Source organism: Mirounga angustirostris, unplaced genomic scaffold (assembly GCF_029215605.1).
Source record: "Mirounga angustirostris isolate CCGP_5_RB_7025 unplaced genomic scaffold, mMirAng1.0.hap1 SCAF_5, whole genome shotgun sequence".
Classification (NCBI taxonomy): Eukaryota; Metazoa; Chordata; class Mammalia; order Carnivora; family Phocidae; genus Mirounga; species Mirounga angustirostris.
The window spans coordinates 155,045,365-155,066,302 of NW_026991713.1; the positions used below are offsets into that span (position 1 = coordinate 155,045,365).

Here is a 20,938-nt window from a genome sequence, read left to right on the forward strand (position 1 = left end):
TTGCAGAATGAACACACCTGAGTACCAACCAGATCAAGAGAGACCATTACCAGGCTCTTAGAAGTCCCACTGTGCCCCCTGCCAGCCCCTCACCCACCCCTACCTGAGTGTAACCACTCTTCTGACTTCTAACAGCAGGCATTAGTCTGCCTGCTCTTGAACTTCACACAAGTGGAATCACACAGTATGTGTTTTGGGGTCTGGCTTTGTTACGTTTGTGAGATTCATCCATATTGTTGCATGTGCTGTGTAGCATTCTGTCGTGTGAATATTCTATAATTTACTTATCCATCCTCTGTTGGTGAGCATTTGGGTTGTTTCCAGTTTGGGACTATTAAGAATTAATTTTCGTGCATGTCTCTGGGGGCACGTTGGATGCATTTCTGTTGGGTACATGCCCAGGAGTAGAATTTCTGGTCATAGGGATGCTGCATTCAGCTTTAGTAGATACCGATCAGGCCATCTTAAAAGCCACAATGAGTCAGGCCCATAGAAGTTCATAGAAGGATGATGTCCTGGCCTCAAGGGACAGAGAGGGGTGGGGGAAGCTTCATGCCACCCCCAGACCACAGCATCCACCCTGCTGCAGTCCCCCTCTCCTCCTGGATTCAGCCCCAAAGCTGAGTTTCTATTTTCAGTGTTCCCAGCCATCTTTCAGGAAGAAACAAGCACATAGCAGGGAAACAGTTTCTCTTATAGGCATTTGTCTGAAAAAAAATTATAAGTGTTCTGGAAGGAACAGGTTCCAAAGTCCTGAAAATACTAAAAAAGGTGAACAAAACTCCTCCAAATGCATTTGAATTTCAGGTCATCAGAACCATCACTCTGATCTCATTTTGTGCCACTTCTCCTGTGGTCCACAATGCAGCCACACCCCCATCCTCCAGCACACCGGGCTTTGGTGTCTGCCAGTCCCTCTGCCTGAGCTACCTTTTCCTCAGCGGTCAGGGCAACTCCTCTGGCTTATTTAGTTTGAGGTTTGGACTTTTCTTACCACCACCACCCCCCTCCCATCAATCCTATCATTCTCTAGTTTATGACCTGTTGCATTTTCTTCACTGAATCTTTTTCTGAAATTATGATTTTTGGCTAGCTTGTTCACTAGCTCCTGTAATGTCTGGCTCATACTAGGTGCTCAAGAAATAATTATAGGATGAATGAGGTGGATGAATCATATCATAAGCTGGCTTGAAGGAACTTGATCTTGGGCCATCTTCTCTGGGATGTCTGAGCTCTCTTTGCCCCTCTGAACCCCGTGGGGCTGAGGTAGCTCTGAATTTGACAAATAATTTGTTCCTGAATGCCTGCAGATTGGTCACTGCCCCTGTTGGGCAGGTGTCTCCCCTGGCACTTGGCTCTGAGCCAGAGGACGCGGTAACAACTGAGGTGTGAACGCTATGTCAATGATTGACTGGGGCTGTCTCTCCACTGCATATTTCCAAGCACAAGCTGGGAATGCATCATTAACTGAGGCCCTGGAGCCAACCTGAGTTTCCCTCCCTCCAGAGAGAGGGGCATGACCAAGTTTCCCACCATCAGTCCTTGGGAGACTAGAGGAGAATCAGAACTCTAGCTTTGACCCAACAAGGACTAAACCCTACTTGCCTCCTGGGAAGGTTTTCATAAAAGCTGGTGCAGGGGACCAGTAAAGCTCTGTCGCCCCTCTTAGCTCAGGGAAGCCCTGTCAAGTTGGCAGAACTGGCATTATTCTCCTGTTTAGGAAATGAGAAATTGGAAGGCTGGCTCAAATTCTGATAACTAGTGTTTGTCCTAAATCCAGGCCCTGGCTCCCTCCCAGCACCCCATTGCCTCTCTCCCTGGTTGGAGGTAACACTGAAGAGGAGGAGGGATGGGCAAGCCTAGTAGAAATATGGGCTGGTTCCTTACCCCAAGTCTGCCTGCAGTGGGTCCTTGCAGTTCCATCCCATTCAAACTCAGAAACTATTCATGAAGAACCTAAGTGTTCCAGGCACTGCACAAGGGTCAGAAAACTCATAGTTTGATAATAACAAGAGCCACTTTGGCCATTTATTTTGAGTGCAGCACAACGTAGAGCAGGGGTTGGTCAATGACAGCCCATGGGCCAATTTTGACCTGACAGTTGACCTTATAAATAAAGTTTTATTGACACCCATTGGTTTATGTGGGACTGCTTTTCCACTGTATCAGCAGAGTTAAGTAGTTGGGAAAGAGATAGCTTGGCTTTAAGCCCTAAAATATTTATTATCTGGCCCTTTGCAGAAAACACTTGTGGGTCGCAGTGCTTATTAGCTGGGGGGCCTCGAGGAAGTTGTTCCATCTCTCTCTGCAGGTTCCCATCTGTAAAAGCACCTGCCACGCTGGGTTGTTGTGACATATGTAAAGGGGCCCAGAAGAGTGATGGAGCACAGTGAATGGTTCAGATCCATGTCAGGGCTTGTGCCTTACAGACTGGTTTCACCTCGTCAGTAACCCTAGGAGGGAGATATTTCCACCATCTCCATTTCACAGAGGAGAAAAATAAGATTTGACAAGAGGGAAGCGATGGTCCTTCCTTCAGGCATGTGGTAAGGATATAAAGCCAGGTGGTGTCTGCCAGTTTGGGCAGCCTCTTCCGAGGACCCAGGAGAAGAAGTGACATTGGCTCCTGCCCTGTGCTCTCACTAGACAACAAAGAACAGAATCAGTTCTGTGAAATGAGGGCCTTGAGGGGGAAGCATAGGTGCTGTGGGACTCCAGAGGAGGGCTGGCACCCTGATCTGGGCAGTCAAAGGGGACTTGCTGGAGGAGGCGGTGATGCAGCTTTCCTGCATTGCAGAGGTGGTCCCGGGCACTGGCTCCTACCAAAAGGGGCTCAGACAGTCTGGAAATTGCCACATTGTCACCTTTATTGCCTCAAAGATGAGTCAGACCTCACGTCCCCTCCCCCCCCCGCCCCCAGGCCACCATTGTCCCACAAGCCCCTTGGAAGCCACTGCACTGCCTGGTTTTGTACGTAATCCGCCTTGAAGTTGGCACTTTTGCGGCTCCTTCCCCTGCAAGTCTGGCCTGTGTCTCATGCCCCCTTGTGTCCACTATGAGAACTGCAGCCCCTGCAGGTGGTAGCTCACTCTGGATCCTTTAGTTTTTGCAACAAAACTCAAACAGGCTTATTGCAGACTTGCTAAATGCCAGACCCTGCAAAAGACTATCTCAGTTTCCTGATTCAGTCATTCACACATATAATGGGAACATTCTACTAGCATAGAACAGGCTGTAATAGGCACATCGGCATTTGTCAGTTTCGTTCCATCCGTGCATCAGTTTTACACACATTTATGCATTTGTATACCTAGCATTTTTAAAAATTAGGACCTACCATGTGCCACACTGAGTCACATAATTCTTCAAGCATTCTTGACACCGAGATAGGGCCTGACACAGGGTAGTTTCTCAATAAAAGCATTGAATAAGTGAATGAATGAGTTAATGAATGAAATGGATGATGATAAAGCTCAAGTGTTTGGTAGTCACCCTGTCCCAGATCTGTTTCATCATCTCCCAGTGTCCCTTTTCTTGGCCTGCGACCCTGTCAAAACCATTCTAAAGTAGAAGATTGGGGCAGGAGGTAGGAGGTGGAGTTAGGAACTCACTCTCTGGTCTCTGGCAGTTTGTGAGGCATGCATCTCACTATCTCACCTCATGGTGTTTCTGAGGCCCACTAACTGAGATGCAAGCTGTGGTGGAGGCAGCTGTGTGTTCACCAAAATTTTATTTTCCTTATGGACACAGATCAGGGCCATATTGCTCAGCCTTTCAGTTGAGTGGGGCCATGTAACAGAATTTTGGTCATTGGAATGAGATGTGATGTTTGCCACTTCCAAGCCTGGGTCATGAGCACCACCAATGGTGATCCTCTACCTCCTTGACCCAACTGCTGGCTAGATACAGAGAAAATGGCAGGGGGCTCAGAGGCCCTAAGGGAGGGCAGAGCCACAAGCTGGAAGGAACCTGGGTCCTTGAAAGATTGTGTGGAGCTGAGCCACCCACCTCCACCCTCTGGCTGCCAGCTGGGCTCTACATGAGCAAGAAATAAACTCGTAATTCTATTACACCACTGAAATGCTGGTGTTTGTTTCCAGAGCTAGCACTGCCTTGACACACAGGGCTGTTACCTTTGCAACTGATGGGTTCCGACCTGTTGCCCTCAAAAAACAGCTTCAACTCTGGGGCCTTCTTAACGTCAAACTCCTTCTGAAGTTCCTTCTCCACCGTGATGTCCACTTTGCCAAAGCCGAGCCCGTTCTTGCCTTTGCCCACGACTTCCACAGCTTTGCCCAGTTCCTCAGCCAGGTTCCTGGATTGCTTGGAGGATGGGTTGTCTGAAAGAGCCAGTATAAATCAGAACTTGGTAGAGCCTCTCCCGCTCCCCAACTCCCGAGAAGGAGGCTGGGTTTCACCCTCTTAGCTCCCAGGCCTTCTTCGTGCTCTGCTGTACTAGGTAGATTTTCAGAAATGTGGCAGGATGGGAGGCACATGTTTCATGAAATTTGCCATTTGGGAGGCACATCAGGGTTCTTTGGGTTCAGGAACACTGGAAGCAATACAACTTTGGGCAACTCACTCCAACTCTGTGAGTCCCACTTTCCTCATGGGTAAAATGAGAAAAATAGTATCGACTATCCCATAGAGTTCTCAGCCAAGTAAGACTTATTTAACAATCAGTTATACAGTGCTTATTAATTTCTAAGACTTTCCATGGATTGAGCCATCTAATCCTCTCAGCACCCCTATGGGGTAGGTATGGTTATTATCTCAATTTTATAGATGAGGAAACTGATGGGAAGGCAAATGTCCTACTTGCCCAGGGTCCTGTGGCAGTGAGAGATAATAGCCAGGATCTGGAACCACTCAATCGGCTCTCTACCCAGCACTGGTGTGTCAAATCTTCAGCACAGTGCCTGGCACATGATAAGGACATAATGCATTCTTATTACTGCTGTTATTATTATTGTACAACTTCTATGGTCAGAAGTCAGAGGAGAAAGAATGAGGGAGTATGCGCGCCATCTGGTGGAAAGTTCCAGAGTTACAGGCCAAATTGAGCCACTCCCGTTACCCTGTAGCATGAATACATGAGGGGACTCTCAAGTAAGGAAGGTCAGGTGTGAGAAGCGGTTACGATGCCCCCCCACTGTGAGCCTGCCCCGCCCCCTTGGGGTAACTGGTGTCAAAGAGACCTCACACAGTCGATTAGGATTCATTGGCCCCTCATATTGCTGGGCAGTGAGGTGGGGGTTACAAGTGGGGAGCCCCTATCTGGAAAACGGCCTCAGGGAGCTGGCGTGGGATTCCTGGCCTAAATGAGAGAGGACTAAAAGGCACTCACATTTGCCTTCCTTCTTCCTGATAACACTGAGAGATTGCAGGCCCCTCACCGCCCTGATGTCTGCAGCAGGTGGGCCAAGCCAGGGCCCGGAGTCACTGATTCCCTTTCAAGTCAGAACGCATGCCCTGTGCCAGTCCCCACCCCTCCGCCCTGTCCATCTGGAGTGCACTTGGAGAAGGTTCAAATCACTTCCCCTTCCTGGGCAATTTCCAAGTTCCAACAGAGAGGGCTTTTGTAAAGCAAAAGCCAGAAAGCCAGCTCCAGGACAGCTGGTACATGCCCCACTGCCAGTCAGCACACCTGCTCCTGCGATGGAGCCCAAAAGTGAATGATTGTTTTCATTAAATTCCCAATCAATGCACAGGAAGTGGGACTTTTTGCCTCCCCACCACCTGCTTTGTCACCATCATTGTCTTTGATACCGCTGACCCATCACCGCCAGCAGCTGCTGGCCCGGTGCCCCTGCTCCAGCCCTCAGGCCTCTCCCCGGGCTTCCTTGTGGATCTGGCCCTGCCTGGCTCAGGGGGTGGCTGATTGACATGGTGTCCAAATCTGAGTCTCTAAGGGAAGCAGCTCCGGGCAAGAAAAACACATGGAATGATTGTCTAAATGGTGGAGCTTGAAGAGGTCCCACACACAGCCCAGTGCTCCGGGGTATCTGGAATGGACGTGAGAGAAACAGTCTGTGATAACAGGAATGCTGGGCTCCTAAAGCTAGCTGGATAGGATCTAACGATAATAGTAATGGCGATTTATCCACACATCCGTCCATCCATCCATCCATTCATCCGATCATTCATCATTCATTCGACAGATCTTTTCTAGGATCTGCCACGTGCCAGACACGGTTCTGGGTACTGGGGATTTAACAATCAATGGACAAAAATCCCTGTTCTTGTTGGAGAGGACAGAAAGTGAACAAGTATATGCTATCTTAGATGCTAAGTGCTACGGAGACAAAAGAAGCAGAGCTGGATGTTAAAAGTGTCAGGGGGATTGAGTTTAAGTAGGGAGGCTGAAGGAAGCCTCACCAAGAAGAAACATTTTAATAAAGACTGAAGGAGGTGAGGGAGCAGGTTATGTGGGTATGTGGAGGAAGAGAGTTTCCAGGCAGGGGAACCATAAGTGCAAAGGCCCCCGAGGTGGGAGTATGTGCAGCATGTTTGAGGAATGACAAGAAGTGGAGCAGAATGAGGGGCCTGGGGGTCAGATGACATAGGGCCTTGTCGGCCACTGAATAGATTTTGGTCCCTCTCTGAGGAGTGTGGAAAGATACTGGAGGGTTTGGGGCAGAGTTAGATATGATCCTACTTACTTTTTTTTTTTTTTAAGATTTTATTCATTTTTTGACAAAGAGAGACACAGTGAGAGAGGGAACACCAGCAAGGGGAGTGGGAGAGGGAGAAGCAGGCTTCCTGCTGAGCAGGGAGCCCGTTGTGGGGCTCGATCCCAGGACCCTGGGATCATGACCTGAGCTGAAGGCAGACGCTTAACGACTGAGCCACCCAGGTGCCCTGATCCTACTTACTTTTTAACTGGACTGTACTAAATGTTACATGAACATTAGACCAAAGGGGAAAGAGAGTGGATCCAGGGAGACCAGTTGGAGGCCTCTGTAATAATCCAGGTGAGAGATGGTAATAGCTTGAGCCAGGGTAGTGGCAGTGGAGGGAGTGAGAAGTGGTCAGGGTCTGAGAGATTTTGAAGGAGGAGATGACTGGTGATAGATTGGCTAGATGGGAGGAGATGATAGATTGGATGGGGAGTATGAATGAATGAGAGGAGTCAAGGATGACTCTGAGGTCTTGACCGGAGCAGCTGGATGGCTCCTGCGGCTGATGGTGATGATGGTGGTGGTGACAGTAATGATAACAAGGTAACAACAATGACAAGTTATTGAGCACTTACTGTGCCAACCCCGTTGCTATCCTGGTTAATCCTCAGAACAGCCTCTGAGTTATCTACCATTCCAGGTGAGGAATGTTACGGACAAGAAACAGAAGCCCAGAGGTCTTATAGCTAATATGCGGTTAGGCTGAGATTCAACTCCAAGGCTGACTGACTCCCAGATTCACACTCTAACTGACCATATGGGTGAGCTGGTCTAAAAAAGTTTCCTTTTTCCTGGAGGGGAGGGATGGGGGTGGGTTTTCCATCTCCCCTGCTCTGGGGTGGTTTCCATCAGAGCAGAGAGAATCTGTAGAGGCAAATTCACTTTTTATGATTTACAGTCCTGTCTTCTGGTTTCTTTTTAAACCGCTGGGGCTCTGCAAACCCAAGTTTGCAAAGGTGAAATGAATGCCTACACCTCTCAGGTCTTGGTGCCTATGTCCTACCCTGGCCAACCGGAAATGCCAGTTTGGCTGTGGTGTGGAAACAATTCCGATGTACACTGTTGCTTGGGCAGAGTGGAGCCCAGTGGGTTGTGGGTGGGCCGGGAGTCCTCTGCTGTGAGGCGAGAGCTCTTGCAAGTACAGCCTTCCTTGGGTCCTAAGTTCTATCTAGGTAGAGCTCATTGTCTGACTGCCATATGGTATTCAGTGAACTTCATTAGGTTGTCTCATAAAACAGGCAGTTATGGTGGTTTACAGCACCTGTGGCCTAGGGAGGTTGTTTTTTAAACATCTCTGTACCTCTGTTTCCTCATCTGCTGAATGGGGATACTAATTGATCCCACACCTTAAGATGATCCTACATAGTAAGACAGGGTGTGCAAAGCTCTGGCACAGAAGTGCCCCCAAATCGTTAACCATTATGATGGCATAGGTGGAGAACCCTTGATCTTGCCCTGACCAGGTTCTCTCTGTGAAGGGAGGGTCTTAATGGAAATGTCAGGATCCTCTGCAGATATTCTGGTTCTTGGGGAAAGAGAGACAAGGGTGACTAACACCAAGTCATCCAACACAAGCCTGGGCCTATTGTGTGGCTCTCATGTGGGTTTTGGGGTAAGCAAATGGGACCCAGGGTCATATTAGAAGAGGGAATGACTCTCTGAATGTCTACCTGATGTGTAGATGTGTTAATGGCTAATAGACCTAGAATCAATGTTTGCCTGCATCTTTAGTAGATAACCTCACGTTCCCTTTTCTGAGCAGCCAGTGTGAGTCAGGGGAGGGGCTGGTGGACGGGAAAGTGAGACTGTAGGGATTGGAAATTAGCTCTCAGCACAGGGAGCTGGAGTATGCCTTTCTTTAGACATTGGTTCTCAATGGGGGGCATTTGGCCATATCTGGAGACATTTCTGATTGTCACAACTAGAGTGCTACTGACATCTAATGGGTAGAGGTCAGGGATGCCACTAAACATTCTATAATGCATCACACAAGAAAGAATTATCCATCCGGCCAAAGTGTTAATAGCTCTGAGGATGAGAAACCCTACTTTAGACCAAGCTCTAGATCAAGCTTGGAAAAATATTCTGAGAATAATCCTCTACCCATCCCATAGGGCCATTATAGTGTATAGAGGTGCTCGCAGATTATAGGAGCTTTAGGATGGTAACCAATCCCTTCTAGTTCCTCAAGCACTAGCCAACAAATTCCTCTGATCATTGTAATGGCCAGTAAGGCCCTAAAGGACTGTACCTCCTTTCGGATCTTATCTCCCACTTCTCTTCAGCACCTCAGCTTTAGCCATCCTGGCACATTCCCACCCCAGGGCCTTTGCACTTGCTGTTCCCTTTGCCTGAAATGCCCTCCTCCCAGCTATCTGCATAGGTTGCTGCCTTCCTGCCTTCAGGTCCTTGCTGAATTGTCACCTTCCCAGACAACTCTATATAAATTTGCAGCCCCACTTCCACTAACTCTTTGCTCTCTCTGTTGCTCTTCTTTGTTTTTCTCCATAGTGCTTTTAACCCGAAGACATACTACATTCTTTACTTATTTGTTTACCTCAATCTCCCCTCTTTAGGGCATAAGTTCCATGAAGCAAGGATGTCCATCTGTTTCATGCCTAGAAGTCTGACACATAAGAGGTATTCAATAAATATTGAGTGAATGAATGAATAAATGATGAATAAATAAATAACTATTCCAGTTATCAGCACAGTCTTGTAAGATGGATTAAATACCAGGCTTGGTGTCAGACCTGGTCTAAAATTCAGCAAATTTTCCAACCTTTCTGAGAAGTCTTTGCCTCATATGTAAGATGGGGACAGTGAGACCAAGTACAGTGCCTGGAATACAGATGCTCAATAAATGGCCACCATCATCATCATCTTCATCACCATCCTCATCCATATCACCATCTTCATCATCACCATGATTATCATGTAACCTGCTCCCTGGACTCTTGCTGTCTCTTCTTTAGGGGTACTTCTTAAATGACCCTAGAGACAGCTTCTGATATACCTCATTTTGATTTCTCCCACTAAGGGTAGCTTATTCTTTTCTGCTTGCCTCATTCATGCAGAACATTATGGGCCAAAAGAAAGCTCATTTCATTCCGTCATTCATTCAACATCTCATGCATGCCTACCAAGCACAATGCCAGATGTTAGTAATCAAGAGGTGAATGAGATTTGGCCCCTGTCCCCCATGAAGCCCACAAGTTAGAAAGCAGTTTCAATACAGTGTGAGAAGTGCTATGAAAGGGAGGGTACAGAGGGTTGCGTCATCATGGAAGGGCCTGCTAGCTACTGTAGGTGGGAGTAAGGGTGGACACAGCCTCCTGACAAGGTGGCTTCATGAGCTTAAACCTCACAATCGAGGCAAGGAAATGGAGGAGGACACAATGGTCAGAGGGAATTGTAAGTGCAAAGGCCCTGTGGCTTGAGCCAGTGTGACCTATCCAGCAACTACAAATTACTCAGAAGCTAAAGCATAGCTCTCAAGTGAAGTGGGGAAGCTGGCTGAGGCTAGTCCAAGCAGAGGACACTGTAGCCATGTTAAGGAGTTTGGGGTCTTAGAGAATCACTGAGGGTTTTTAATCAGGAAGTGACCCAATCAGACTTGCATTTTAGGAAAAAAATATCTGGGGCGCCTGGGTGGCTCAGTCGGTTAGGCGGCTGCCTTCGGCTCAGGTCATGATCCTGGGGTCCTGGGATTGAGCCCTGCGTCGGGCTCCCTGCTCTGCGGAGAGCCTGCTTCTCCCTCTCCCTCTCCCTCTGCCTGCCGCTCTGCCTATCTGTGCCCTCTATCTCTCTGTCAGATAAATAAAAAAAAAAAAAAAAAGGAAAAAATATCTCTGGGTGTGCTGTAAGGACAGCATTGGAGGGGGTGGGCAGATGCTCTAGGAGGCTGGTGCAGTGTTTCAGGTGGGGAACACTGGCTGGAATGAAGGCAGTGGCAAGGTTGTGGGAAGACTGAAGATTGCAGAGGGCTTTAGGAGGTGGTTTAAACAAGGACCTGGTGATAGGTTAAATGGGACAATAGAGAGGAGTCAAGAATGACCTTGAGATTTCTGATTTTGACATTGGGTAGAGAGAGGTGCTGTCGGTTAAGGCAGGGCATGAGAAAAAGCAAGTTGTAGGGAGCAAATAAAAAATGCTGAGTTCTGTTTTGAACACGTGGCATTGGAGACACGTGAGGAACATGCAAGAGGAAAGGTCCCATCAACCATTGACTCTTGAGCCTGGAGTCCTCAGAGAGCTAAGAAAGTGGGCAGCAGCTAAGGATTTGAGAGTTACTATACAGTATGTTCCTGGGACAATATTGGAAAAATCCTTTTTGTAAAGAGCCTATTTATTCCTAGAAAAAAGAAAACATTTAAAATGCTTTCCCCAAGTGATTAGTTTTTCCAAAGGTCACTTTAGAAGGCCTGCCAGTTTTTGAGAACTCATTTTGATTTAAACATGTATTGGAAGGAATCAGATATTCAAATGTAATGAGCCTGAGTGTCTCTTTTAGATAACAAAATCTCTGCTGGTGTTTACTGCTTTGAAATACCATCCAGTGGGAATGCTTTAAGTTTCAAGTATTCAAATTGGTTGTCATTTAATGTCATTAAAGAATGTAAAATTGGGGGCGCCTGGGTGGCTCAGTTGGTTAAGCAACTGCCTTCGACTCAGGTCATGATCCTGGAGTCCCTGGATTGAGTCCCGCGTCGGGCTCCCTGCTGGGTGGGGAGTCTGCTTCTCCCTCTGACCCTCCTCCCTCTCATATGCTCTCTCTCATTCTCTCTCTCTCTCAAAAAAAAAAAAAAAAATAATGTAAAATTGGTTGGCTCTCTCTGTAGCCCCAGATTCAGCGTCAATCCCCAAGTTATGTCAGTTAAAGCCCTAAAGAGCCATGGACTCCCCCTTCTGCCCTGATTAAAACAGTCACTGGGCAGAGATTTGCATTCTCATGCAAACAGGACAGGTTCCTCTGCCTTGTCCACCTGCTGTGCCATTTTTGGAAGGGTAAATGTGTGTTGAGATGTACCTTGTATCATGCAAAGCGTGTGGCTCTAGTTCCTTCAACATCGAGGGTCCAGGATCAGAGATTAGGACCGCAGCAAAAAAAAGAAGATGGATGTCTTCTTCTTGGATGTCTGACCTGTGCTAACCATTAGCTTACAGTTCTACAGTAGGTAGAGTAGAGCTGCAGGGTTCTCAGTTCTTCCCTGAAGGAGACCATGAAACAGATGTGTAAGTGGTGGCCCACGTCCTGGGGTGGATGAGGGATATGGGGAATCGGCTGGAGGAGTCAATCAGCAAAGCAGAAGTGCCTGCCCTGGTCACAGGCTTGTATTAAGAAAATGGCCCAAACCAGATCACCCCTATAAGGTTTTGTTCCATAGGCTTGAAGTAAAATCCAGCATGCACCCTGGCACAGTGAAAGAAACCATTAACAGTCTGGGCTAGATGGAGGTCAGAAGCTTGGAACTATTTTGATGGAATTTTATGCATCAGGCATGCTCTATGTTGGATGGAAGCAAAAATGACCCAATCAGATTTTCCCTTCTGGGAACCATCAAGGTTAAGGGCACAAAAAGAATGTTTTTGTTCCACGTTGCTATGAAGAGGCTGCACAAGCCAGCTGAGGAGGCTCTGGGACCCAGGGCAACCGAGCTGCTGAGGCTGTCACATACCCAAACTCCCCCACTGAAGTAACACCACTCAGAGAGACTACACTAAGAAGAGACTAGGAGACCTGGATTTCAGACGGCGGACACAGACTCAAATGCTACAGGGGCGAGGCAGGGTATGACTGTGGGGGTTGGCTGGGTAGGGATGTGGCAAACTGACAGGCATGTTTTCTGATCAAAAGAAAAAATCATTACTCAGCTCCAGCTACTTGCACATTGCAAGAATGTGGGCCTGTGCCTCTAGATCTTCTGTTTCTTCGAGAGCAGATGTAAATTCAATTTTAGTTGTGAAATTCAATTTTTAAAACAGTGCACGGCACAAACATAACCCCCCTGCTGGCTGTGTTCAGTCCATGGGCTGCCTGTTACATCCTTGATTTCAGGGTTATGGGAAAGAAGAGGAGCCATAAAGACCTGAGAAGTGAGCCAGAGAGATCAAAGGGAACCAGAAGAGAATGGGCTCATGGGCACCAAAGGGCAAAGGGTCTCAGGTTGGGGCTGCAAAGAGGTCAAGGAAGATGAGGACTGACAAGTGCCTATTGGATTTGGGAACCAGGTGTCCTTGGAACGTTAACCTGAGCAAACAGTCCATAAAGTCAGCCTCATGCAGGAAATCGTTGTTGACATTGCTGCCCAGAAGAGAAGCCTTTTCCTGGTGGTTTAGTGTCTGGAAGAGTTTACACAGCCCAGCCGCCTCTCAGCCAGCCCAGCTTCAGGTTGTGTTTGAATCAAAGGCCGTGTCAAGGTTCCTTTAAGGTGCAGTGTGATTAAAGCAGAAAATGCCATGTGTTCCCCAAACCCTGCTTCTTTTTCCTTTTCATTTACACTGCCAGACTGAGTTTCCCAGCCTCTCCTGCAGAGCTGCAGCCCATGGAACATGGGCAGAAGTTACACGTACTTCTCACCCGGTAATGTCCGTGTGAATCACCTGGGACTCCGACTCAGTAGGTCTAGAATGGGGCCTGGTATTTTGCAATTCTGATGAGCTCCTATGTGATGCTGGCACTGCTGGTCCACAGGCAGCACTTCAAGGAGCACGGATGTGCACCATTTCCAGGGCTGGCCTGGCTCAGAAGCATGTCCTCTGTCTCTCAATCCATTTGCTGGCTGGAGGCAGAGGACTCAGTGGAGTACTCTAGGCCCTAAGTGATGCTTGAGGCACTGGATGGAAGCAGCCTGGCTGACTGAATGACTATATGGAGCTAAGCTCCTCTGCAGACCTGCCTGAGACTAAGATTTGAGAAGTCAACCTTTGCAAACCTAGATTTGGGAGTTGATATAGCAGTTAGCTTTCCCTAACACAGTGATCTTTAAAATATCTAATCAAAATGAGAACAATGAGGGGCGCCCAGGTGGCTCAGTTGGTTAAGTGTCCAGCTCTTGATTTCAGCTCAGGTCATGATCTCAGCGTCCTGAGACTGAGCCCTGCCTTGGGCTCCACGCTGTACATGGAGTCTGCTTAAGATTCTCTCTCTGTCTCCTTCTGCCCCTCTGCCTGCTTGCACGTATTCTGTCTACATATTTATTTTTTAAAAAATCAGAACAACAAAAGAGTTTGGGTACAAAAGTAGACAACCAGTTTTAGAATTTATTTGATTAAAGGACTTCATTCATCTACCATTAAAAACTGCCTACAGTATGCAAAGAACTAACAAGATATTTGGCCCATTTAAGTTAGCCTGCAACCTTGGATCTTGTGGCAAATACTGTGAATCAACCATTCCTGGACCATAGCGATAGGAACCTAAAACATTCTCCGTTTCAGACTCCTCAGGTTGGGAACAGCCACGGCCCAGTTCTAGCCAATAAGATATAACAAAAGTCACTGGTGGAGCTTCTGGAAAAGTTCTGATTTTTTTTTCCAAGGGACATATTTAGCTGATACGTATTTTGTCCTTTTGCTCTTTGCCTGTCCCTCTTTTCCCCTAGCAAAATGCACAATACATCACAAGAGGTACCTCAGCCATCTTATGACCACAAGCTACAACGTGTCAGGGGTGATGCAAGAAGATAGATGGAGCCTGCATCCTTAACACCATGAAGCTGCTAGGACAGCCATTGACTGCCTATCCCTGGTCTGCATTTAAGTCATCATTAGCAGATTCTTTATTCCTTGAAGCTGAACCCAGTCCTAACTGACAGAAAGTTGATGATCTGTTTTGTGCCCCAGGGCCAGGGGAAGATGAGGACTCATTTACTGAACATCTTCCCTGTGTCGGATCTTTCACAGATACCCTCAGTCAATCCCTACAATGACTCCACCACTTCTGTTATTCCCACTCCACAGATGAAGGTGAGACACAAAGAAATGTACCCAAGGCCACCTATCTAGGTCATGGCAGTATTGGGTTTCACACTCAGGCTGGCCTGGCTCCCAAACTTGTATACTTTACTCCAAACCTTGATGTCACTTACAGACAAAAGTGTGTGGGTGATTCAAGTTAAAAAACAAATAAACAAACAAAAAAACCCACAAAAAAACACTTTAGGATTTACCAGTGCTTGGCATGTGGTCTTTGATAATTATTGATGTCAGCAACAATAGATTTCAGAGTGCTGACTCCACTGCTCTGGCTGCAGATTGTCCATCACTGGGCACCACTGAGGGGCCAAATAACAAAGATTTCTCTCACTTCAAGCCAAACTTCAAGCTTCAAGATGCATTTGCTTTGACCTGGAGACCCATGTGCATCCCAGGATGCAAGGATGCAGGAGCCAAGACCAAGGAGGCTGCCCAGCTGGTTTGCAGCCAAAACTACCCTTTCTCAGGACAAGTCCAAGCTGTCACTTCTCTGTGAGGCACCCAATGTATACCGTTTTAGACTCTTCTAATGGCATGAATATCATTTTAAAGAGTTCCTCCTGCTTTGTGACAGTCCTGACTTCTGACAGTCTTTGAGAGCAGAAACCAAGACCCCTTTTCTCTGGGGCTCCCAAAGAGCCCACCCAAGGCCTGGCACTGAGTAAGCTGAGTAAAAGTGGGGTGAATTGGAATGCAATAATAACAGTTTCTGCCCAATGAATGCTCACTAGGCACTAATGACTGCATGTTTGAGCCCATTTTCATCACCACAACAACCAGCAAGGCAAAAATCATTAACGCTTTTGTGCAGAGGAGGAATCTCAAAATGATGATAAAAGGAATGACAGCCAATATATTCTTAAGCTCTTACTATGCACCAGGCACTGTGCTAAGCACCCTAGGAATTATATCATATTATTAAATTCCCCATTTTACAGCCAAGTAAAGAGAGGCTCAGAGCGATCAAGGTCACCTGCTCAAGGTCACCTCGCCAATAAGTGGCAGAGCCCAGCTTTTGAGCCTAGGACCATGAACCTCTCATCCCAGTACATGCATTGGTCAGACTGGAGAGAAAAGGAAGCCTGTGAGGGGTCAGTGTTTGAGGAAGGCAAACTGACAGACGGGAGAAAAGGCTACACCAGAGCATCAGCCAAGAAGAGGGGAGGAGAGGCTGCATGGAAAGGGGCAGCACCCACCCTGCACTGCCCTGCCCAGCTCTGGAACCTCAGGCACTGCCTGGCCTCCAGGAACCTGGGTGCTAGTCAGGCCAGGTACAACCTGGAAGCAGGCCTTGGGGATTGACACGGATCCAGACACTCCCCAGGAGAGGCTCTGAAGGATTCTGGAATCCAGTGTTCACATCTGCTTTCTGCACCCTTGCAATCCTTACAGGTGGGAAGTGGTATAGCACAGCGTCTGCGGTCCCCACTTGTGAGCTGTGTGACTTTGGGCAAATCGCTTGGCCTCTTTGAGCTTCTGTCTCCTCAGCTATAAAATAGGGAGACAAATGGTGCCACCACACTGGCTTGTTGTGAGGATTAACTGACTTAACATGTAGTGGGGCACTCAGGACAATACCCAGCACACAGTAAGTGCTGACTATGTGAAAGCTGACGTGAAAATCCCTCCTACCCTGCCCCAAGGCACTGCTCTGTGCCCAGGGCCTAAGGAAAAGAAGAAATGTCTACTGATGCAAAGAACAACAGTCCAAAGAACAAAAGTGGACAGGCAGAGTTCAGATAAAGGTGATGGTCTGCAAATTTTTGCTTAAGAGCTTGCCCATAACTGTCACCATTTATTGTTCTCTGGTTGCATTCCAGCTACTTGACATATTACCTCATTTCATCTTTACAACAGCCCAGTATGGTCATGCTGCTCATGCCCATTTTACAGAGGGGAAAGTTGAGTTTCAGAATATAAAGATACCTAAGAGTAAAGCTTGACTTTTTACCTTCAGTGGGACTGAGGAGCAACATATAAATCAAGACTAAAGTGGCAACATCATATCTTGCAAATTGCTTAACCTCCCTGGACCTCAGTATTCTCATCTAGAAATTGGGAATGAGAGTATATACATACTATTTTAAAATATGTTAATAATATGTGTTCTTGTGTGTTTAGCAATATATAAAATTCCCCTGGCTGCCAGGAGCAAGGAGGCAGATCTCACCCCACCCATCGCCCACCACCCAGGAGTAGGGGACACTCACGAAAAAGCACCATGAGGAAGCGGGTCTGGTTCAGCATCTGGGTCAGGCCAGCAGGTGTTAGCACTAGCAGGTTGCCTTCCTCCACGATATGCAAGGGCTGGGATATGTTGATGCTGTCTTCTTTGACGTCCTCTGGCAAGCCCTGGACAGTGGAGACGCAAGAGGCCGCTAGCAGCAGGGACATCCATAGCAGCTTCATGGCTGTCCTTCAGGGGCACAAAGAGGAACAGGAGCCCTTATCAGTGCAGGTGGCAAGTGCCACGTCATCACTCCCTGCCCAGCCAGTTTATGTATGGAGAACATGGCCTGAGCATGGCCCACTGCCTCCCTAGTGGTGCTCACAGCTTGGCAGTGGCACTGGAAGAGAGGCAAAGTGTTAGCTTAACTTCAGCCCCTGTGTAAATTGCACAGGAATAGCTCAGAACAGCAGGGCCTCAATCAGAGCAGCAAGAATCCAAATTGCACTCCAGCCACTTGAGCCCACTGGCTCTCCCAGACAATAGGGAGACTTTTGCAGAGATGAGTCCCACTCCAGAGTCCTAGGGCGAGCCTCTGAGCTTCAGAGATAACTGGTCCAATTCCCTATCACAGCCTCTGCTTCATGCTCTTGCAGCTCCTACTTGAATGCCCCTTTATGATGGGAAGCTTACTACCTCATTTCCCATTAATGTACCCCATTTGCTATTTGAACAGATTTTCTCAACTGTAAATATTTCTTTTAAAAGTCATAACAAAAAGTGACATAAAAAGTCACACTTGTAAAAATCCCAAACAATACAATAAAAATGTTAAGTAGAAAATAAAATCTCTCTCATAATCCCACCTCTGAGAAAGCTACTATTAACAGTTTGGAATGAATTCCTATACATGTTGAAAATTCCTATATAAATGCACATTTGAATGTACAATTTTAAACACAAATGGAGTCAGCTAATGCATATTGTTCAGCATTCTGATTTTCTTAATAATATGAAATATGTCCTATATATATGAAATATACCCTGTATATATCGTATAAAAGTACATTTTAGATCTGTGACATGATCTCCTTTCCTAATTCTTTCCCTTTATTTTATTTATTTATTTATTTATTTATTTATTTATTTATTTATTTATTTATTTAGCAATTTTTAACTGTTAGAATGGTCTGGGTCAGAAGCTTCCTTTCTGACTTTCCCTCATTATGTCTTCCCTAACAATTTAGAGCATGGACTCACCTCCTCAGATCTTCGCAAGTATTCCTCAAGCACAGAGCTGTTTCTCTGTGTGGCACAGACTATATGAGTGTCTTAAATAAGAAGACCTATAGCAGTATATTCTAGGTAACACCTTCATATTAAATTTATAAGGATCTCAACTTCGTTGACTGCTGGCATTTATGGTAGGAAAATGAACAAGTGGCATGAATAAATACGTGAATGAATGAATGAATACTTGATATTTGCCTGGGAAGTATGTTTGTCAAACTATCTGAAGGTTTTTAAAAAATAGATCTAATGTAATTTTTTGGCCTAAAATGTAGAGAATCATGACCAATTCTAGCACTAAATTTTATAAGTACCTATAGCTTAATGTGCTTGTCATGTGCCAGGCACTGTTCTAGTGCTTTTCCATACTGTTGTATCTCTTACGACAACCCTATGAGGTAGGGATAGTACTATTGTAATCCTCAATTAATGAGTGTAGTAAGGCACAGAGAGGTTAAGTAATTTGCCCAAGGCCACACAGCTAGTAGGTGTAAAGGCCATATTTATTTATTTACTATTATTTTTTAAATTCTTTATTGAAATTCAATTTAGTTAACATATACTGCATTATTAATTTCAGGGGTAGAATTTAGTGATTTATCAGTTTGCATATAACACCCAGTGCTCATTCCATCAAGTGCCCTCCTTAATGCCCATCACCCAGTTACCCCCCACCCACCTCCTCTCCGGCAACCCTCAGTTTATTTCGTAGAGTTCAGTGTCTCCTATGGTTTGCCTCCCTCTCTGTTTTCATCTTATTTTATTTTTCCTTCCCTTCCCCTATGTTCATCTGTTTTGTTTCTTAAATTCCACATATGAGTGAAATCATATGGTATCTGTCTTTCTCTGGCTGACTTATTTCACTCAGCATAATGCGCTCCAGTTCCATCCACCTTGTTGCAAATGGCAAGATTTCATTCTTTTTGGTGGCTGAGTAATATTCCATTATATATATATACCACATCTTCTTTATCCATTCATCTGTCAGTGAACATCTGGGCTCTTTCCATATCTTGGCTATTGTGGACATTGCTGCTATAAACATTGGGGTGCAGTGCCCCTTGAGGCCCCTTTTAGGCAAACAGCCTTGAGCAATAGAGTGTAGACAGAGCCCGTAGCGACCCCCTGGCTGAATACAGACAGGCCCATTAGATGACCCATCTTAAAATATCCATAGGCCCTAACTAATCAATGGGCTACTTACAACCAGGCACCGTTACCAAACAAGGGGAAATTCCTTACATCGCCATGCCTCATAGTTCCCCTTTTAAAACAGCCCCCACCCACCACCTCCTTGCAGACAGCCTCTTCGCTGCTGTCCTGCCTGCCACTCCCTTGTGGTGTATTCAGTAAACTTCGGTCTCTTTTGTTCTGCTTAGGGTGAGTCCTTTCAACCCCTGTGCCACCAGCTTCCACTCCATCGTTGCCCCACATTTGGGGGCAGATAGTCTAGCTATAGAACCATGCCCCTAACCACAATGATGTATTGCCTTTCTAGTGCCCCACTGCAAAATGGACGCAGTGAACAGGGGCACCCAGGTGGCACAGTCAGTTAAGCGTCTGACTCTTGGTTTCAGCTCAGGTCATGATCTCATGGGTTGTGAGATTGAGTCCCACGTGGGGCATCAAGCTCAGCATGGAGTCTGCTTGTCCCTCTCTCCCCCCCTCTCCCCTCCCCTTCTACCCCTCCCCCACCCCGGCATGTGCATGCTCTCTAAAATAAATAAGTAAAATCTTTTTTAAAAAAATGGATGCTGTGAACAATATTTTGAGACCTTAATGGAAGCTCCCCACCCTGATACACTTTACCCTCCATCTTTCAATGGAGTCCTGCCTCAGGACGGGTGGGCTGAGACTGCAGCAGAGAACAGAATCAGATTTTTGATTTGGGGTTATGAAATGGGCTTTTGAAACTCATAGCAGGGACCAGGCACTTGCAAGCCAGGGCTTCAATTGCAAAAATGGGTTGTGTTTTTTGTTTTTGTTCTTGTTTTGAAAGAAAGAGGTTCTTGAGTCCCTCATGGTTTATGTTCTGAAGCATTTTTTTCAGGAACTGAGGACAAGAGACCAAATGCTGTAACAAAAGATGCTCCATTGCTCTTATTTTATTGTTTAGGAAATTCCAAGGTTTTGAGAGCTGTGAGCCAGGAACTATGGATAAAGACCAAATCTACATGAGAAATATATTTGGTCATCTGAATGCCCAAATATATATATTTCTAATGTTAAAACAGAAAAAAAAGCCCCAAATTGAATCATTTGAGTCCCTCCCCTCTCCAATGGCAAACAAGACTTAATTACGGTTTCAGCCTATCCTAGGAATATGACCTTCCAAAAGTCAACCTGAAATTTCCTGTTCAGCAGTGGTAAGATAATCTGCTTGATGAAAAAACCCCCCCAAAACAAACAAACCCCTGCCTTTCCCTTCTCCCACAAAAGATGTCCTTGCCTGAAAAAATCCTTTCTTTTCTTTTACTAATAACATCTTCCCACATCCTCCTGCCTATAACCACCTTCCATTTTGTACAACCCCTGGGGGCATCTCTCTACTGGCTGGATTGGATGCTGTCCAATTCATGAATTGCTTAATAAAGCCAACTAGATCTTCAAATTTACTAGGTTGAATTTTGTTGTTTAACACCTACAAATCACAGTATCACAGGGGCCCTACCGTTTTTCCTCTGCACTGAAAACCCAACTTTGACTCTTTGCTGACCATTTTAGACCCAATACCATTCTGGCCCATAATACTAAGTACAAATCACTATGTATTAAGCTAGTATTTGAGCTTTACACTTACCATCTTGTTAACCATCACAGCATG

The 20,938-nt window shown here is 46.3% G+C and overlaps 1 protein-coding gene across 1 annotated transcript in view; it reads right to left on the reverse strand.

Moving 5' to 3' along the window:
- The window catches only part of LOC135364356 (protein disulfide-isomerase-like protein of the testis), a 33,980-nt gene extending 16,914 nt beyond the window's left edge, over positions 1–17,066 (reverse strand). Inside the window, exons 1-2 of the mRNA XM_064590375.1 lie at positions 16,868–17,066; positions 4,134–4,340 (exon numbers count right to left, since the gene is read on the reverse strand). Of these exons, the coding sequence (XP_064446445.1) occupies positions 4,134–4,340; positions 16,868–17,066 (406 nt within the window). The remainder of the gene's footprint in view (positions 1–4,133; positions 4,341–16,867) is intronic.
- Between the last annotated feature and the right edge of the window lie 3,872 nt (positions 17,067–20,938).